Source organism: Leptinotarsa decemlineata, unplaced genomic scaffold, assembly GCF_025532065.1.
Source record: "Leptinotarsa decemlineata unplaced genomic scaffold, Ldec_3_MD MMD2_P_RNA_scaffold_6, whole genome shotgun sequence".
Lineage (NCBI taxonomy): Eukaryota > Metazoa > Arthropoda > Insecta > Coleoptera > Chrysomelidae > Leptinotarsa > Leptinotarsa decemlineata.
Window position 1 is genome coordinate 18,197,649 of NW_027412533.1, and position 4,936 is coordinate 18,202,584.

The 4,936-nt window shown below is 38.8% G+C and overlaps 1 protein-coding gene across 1 annotated transcript in view; it reads right to left on the bottom strand.

The window, feature by feature from the left end:
• Positions 1–1,699: 1,699 nt before the first annotated feature.
• Positions 1,700–4,936, bottom strand: part of LOC141480200 (uncharacterized) — a 6,865-nt gene continuing 3,628 nt past the window's right edge. The window contains exon 3 of the mRNA XM_074170090.1: positions 1,700–1,839. Within this exon, the coding sequence (XP_074026191.1) occupies positions 1,700–1,839 (140 nt within the window). The remainder of the gene's footprint in view (positions 1,840–4,936) is intronic.

Sequence of the window (4,936 nt, forward strand, 5' to 3'; positions counted from 1 at the left end):
GAGAATGATAATGTATTGGGGAAGGTAGTGTATCTTATAGAATATTTTTTGCTTCTTTGAGTTCATTTGAAATGGCAATGACTTCATTGTTGTGTGAAGTATTTCCTGCATCTCAAGAGGCTAGCAATAATTTGAGACGTTCGCATAGCTCGTTGGGATCGTCCCAATGAATGTATTCAATGGGTTTCGTATTGAATGTCATTGCAAGAGGTGACGTTTTGAGTAGACAAGATGTCATCACAGTAGTAGTAGTAAGAGGTGTTTTAGGTTGAAAAAACCCAGTACCAGTTTCACGACGATTTCCTGCTGTAGGAAACAACGTTTTGATTATGTTGGTGTACTTGTATCTCTGTGTGCCTTTTAGATACCTAGCCGAATTCTTGTGAGCGCTCGATAAATCCAAAATCTTTTTGTATATATTCAAATCCTCGGCATTATAATTTTCAGGCATGTCGAGAAATAACAGTTCATATATACCGGGTGTTCCTTTCCAGTGATACCCAGCCAATTTTATGTATCCGCTACGCTTGTCAAAATCGATTTCCTTTCTGCCTAGTAACCATTTTGAAGATACCCCATCATATATGGGACCGTATACATTGTCGATTTCCATGTCATTTTCCCAATGTTTTTTAATGTACGGTTGAGACATTGTCGGATATTGATCGATATATTCTTCTAAAACTTGTTAATTTATGCCTGAAGCGACGTTGTCGTCTTGTTCGTCTTCTGAATACCCACTAAAGAAGTTTTCATTATCATCATCATCATCCTCATCTGCAACATGTACGAGGGATTGGAATGGGGTCGTTTCACGCTCTTCCACTCTCTCTTGTTTGACTTCGGTTTTTGCCTCAGTTTTCAATAGGGTACTAGCTGACTGTGTAGTTGTTTTATTTGCTATTTCCCTCAATGGAATAGACAGAGGTTTGAAATATCTTTGCAATGACTCATCTTCTTCGGATTTGCCCAATTTCAGAGCCAAAATACAATGATTTTGAATATACGTAGATATTCACAAATTTGGCGCCATTCGGGTGGAATAGCGATGTTAAGATAGCGTTTGTCTTTCCACAACCACTCGACCCACAAATTATTGCACAAAACGAATTGGGTAATAATATACCGTGCTTCCCAACCACACTACTATTGTTGGCTCCATTCAAAAAGTCTAAATTTCCAATAGGTAATGTCTTGTCTTGTTGAACGATTTCCATGATGTGATGCTGGACAATGGGTGCGTATGGTTATAAATAAAAATATCACAGTCATCACCCACTCATTCTCAATGTTGACTTACTCCAGTGCAGGTGTCGTCAATTCGCTTATCAATAAGCTCCCGTTCGAATTACATCTATCTGGTTATCAGTTTTGCGGATCAGACACCAAATTGAAATGGGAACGAATATTGTAAAGATCACGATATCGCGTACTCTCAAAGCGACTTCTTAGAAGACCGTCATAAAGCAGATCAAGTGTTGGAAAATAGAGCTTGGGAACGCGTTAAATCGAAAGACGCTAGATTTGGTGATAAAGCTGCAGCTTGGCTCGTAACTATAACAATGAAAGCAAAACGTAAGCTTGGCATGGGGTTGTCATTTCGACATAATATACTTCAAAAAATTACTAAAAATTGGAAGCCACATCCTACCAATATTGAGAAAATATAGAAATTGCGAGCTGCTTAAATGGCATTGAGTCAAGCTGGAGGACGTAAAAACATACGGAGACCTAAGATAATACCATTCGAAGCAAAATCTGGAGAAATCCTTTCCCTCATACCTATATTTGCTGCCCTTTCAGCTTTGGGTTCGTTTGCAGGTGGAGCAGGCGCTCTCGCTAAAACCTAAATAGATGCTAAAAATTCCAAAAAGAAACTTGAAGATCAACGTCACAATGAAGCTTTGGAACAATTAGGTTCCGGTTTGTACCTACGCAAAACACCTCGAGGATTTGGTCTGTTCCTAAAGAAACAACAGCAACGCAGAGGGAGAGGTCTTTACTTGAAAAAGCAAAAAAAACTCCTACTGAAGCTACCCCATAGAGTATTATAGGATTGGGAAAATCAAAAATGTGCCTGTCAACTGAGAATTCCACATTTTCGTGAAGTTTTTATGCGTGGTCCTCGGCTGCGAGAATGTGCTGTATTGAACTTGGATTCTCGATTGAATAAAGGCACTCAATGGGTACCTCACATTAAAAACGGCAATGCTGTACAATATTTTGATAGTATCGGTAATCTCAAACCTCCAATGAAATTGGTAAGATATTTTGGAGGAGGTATAACGATTACATATAATGATGATCTGTATAAAAATTCTGACCAGATTAATTGCGGACATCTGTGCCTACAGTTTCTGCTCCATTATATCTGTGAAAATGGTTAAAGATAAATCTTTACGAGATTTAATCGATGCTGAATTGAAAACTTTATTGATCGACTATTTGATTGAGAATGCTGAACCTTGGGAATTATTGGATGTTTGGCATAGATTACCAAAGGACTACCAACATCAATTTGCTTTGCAGATTCGTTTACCATGTTTCATCCATTACCGACATGTAGGTACCACAACCTACATCAGCTGCGTCATCGCTACAAAAAGCAATGTATTATGGTCCTGTGAGTTCACAAATAGAATGTTATTATTGTGGGAATGAATGATTTTTATTCAAAATCTTGTTGTTGTTTCGATCAATATTTAAGGAGATGTCATACTGACATTATATCAGTCATGTCTATGATATTAACGCTAACGAGTCGTTCTTCGACGCTCTCCATCGATTTCAATCCACCCATTCATTTAGATTGTGATTCTGAATATACTTTGGCTTTGCTCAGTTTCCATTCGTACAACAGTATACCCAACATTGAAGAAGGTACGTAATTCTACTTCCATGAAAACGATGACAGAACTAAACAAAAAAGCATCGATATCCCTGTTATCGTTGTTGTTGTTATGAAATTGAAGGATCAATAAACGAATACATCTCACCTGAAACGTTCAAGGAAAACCCTGATGATTTTTTCTATCTAAAACCGGATAATAATACGCTGAAAAGTGAAATATTCTGTCTGAAACACTCGATTGATTTCCGACCTGCGAATAGCTTGGCTCACATACCGGGGTTTTTATCTACTCTTCTCAAATCAAGCAAACATTACGAATCTAATCTATCTGTGGATATCATTGAAGTACGCACCATTCACATAGATAGCAACATTACGTTTGGAGCCTTCTACAACGACACACCGACTCATACGATATACGAATTTGCTGTTGGTGTTGATCCTGGGTATGCAATTGACGAAACACCTAATCACTCCATTTACCTACCTATTGCACATAGAGACGAAATTAACAATATTACGCTGCGAGTGCTCGACCAACATTCTAGGCTCATTAATTTCCGAAACGAAGAAAAAATTCGTTTGGAATTGATGCGGAAGTATGGTGCTGACTATCTATAAAAATAATTCACCTCTGTACCCCAAATCAGTCTTCACGAAGACCTTCACAGTCGACAACTATTGACAACGGAAAATAAATTGTTTCTGGAATCTCTTGGTTATCATCTTGTTCAATCAAGTGTTCAACATTTTCCGAACACCGCAAATCGATGAGTCCATACAAAAGGTAGAGTGGCGTACCTACTATCCCTATGTCAAGTCTTTTCGCAACAACGATGTTATTGAAATCAACATCAATTAATCTGATGCCTACGATGCTTTGTACGATAGTCTGCTGTTCATTAGTGGAAAAGTTGAGAAGACCAAAGGGGACGGTAAGGTGTCATTCGTAAACAATGCTGGTGCTTTCATATTCCAATCTGCTAGTTATGAACAGAGTGGTAAGGAATTGGAAGCAGATTGTGAACTTGGAATTGTTAGTACTGTTAGAGGCTTTCTTATCTACACCGACGAAGATATCAAACACATGGCCACCTCCGGTTGGACTTTTCCCAACAATACAGGCGTCATCAACACAACTCATCTAACATTCAACATGCTCATACCCATCAACGCACGGAATACGGTCGAAAACACACGCAAAACAAGCGCACGAAAAACGGTCGTAAACGCACGTGAACCGGTCGAAAACGCAAGAAAAACGATCGAAAACGCACGTAAAACGATCAAAAACGCACGCAAAACGGTTGAAACTTATGCAAAACAACGTATTCTGAAATGTCATTGTCAATATTTCGCTCCCCCATTGTCCTCACGTTGAGTCTACAACGCGTAACCTCTTGACACTTTTGGGTGTCATCTTTCTCTCGATGATGCTTACTTGGTTAACAAAGATACGAGAATTATTACCCTTTTGGCATGTTGGAATGCTAGACTTCTGGTAAACTGACATGTTTTTTCTTAAATGGTTCATTTTGACGCACCCTGTACACTTCGACGCCATGTTTTCTCCTTTAAATGATGTATTCCGAAACATCCGTACACAGTCGTATTCCTAACCCTCCATTTTCAAACCGGCAACGCTACATTACCCCATAAACAATGATTTATTGTACAAGCGGCAACGCCGAACCTGCCATGCTGGCATTGACAGCGTATAACCTCGATACCATCTCCATCTCTCTTTGTCTCGATTACGTCACACGCGTCTCTCGCTCTTACACACACATACACATATTTACATGAAATATTAATTATTTCCCAAATTTGAGTATTTGGCAACGCTACATTGCCCCATACACAACGATTCATTTGTAACAACCGGCAACACCTGCTTGCGCTAGCTACCGGTTAAACCTCGATACCATCTCCATCTCTCTTTGCATCGATTACGTCACACGCATCTCTCGCTCTAACACACACATACACATCTTTACATGAAATATTAATTATTTCCCAAATCTAAGTATATTTTTCTATCTTTAACATGATAATGATGATTACAGTCTACGGAAATAAAAAAAA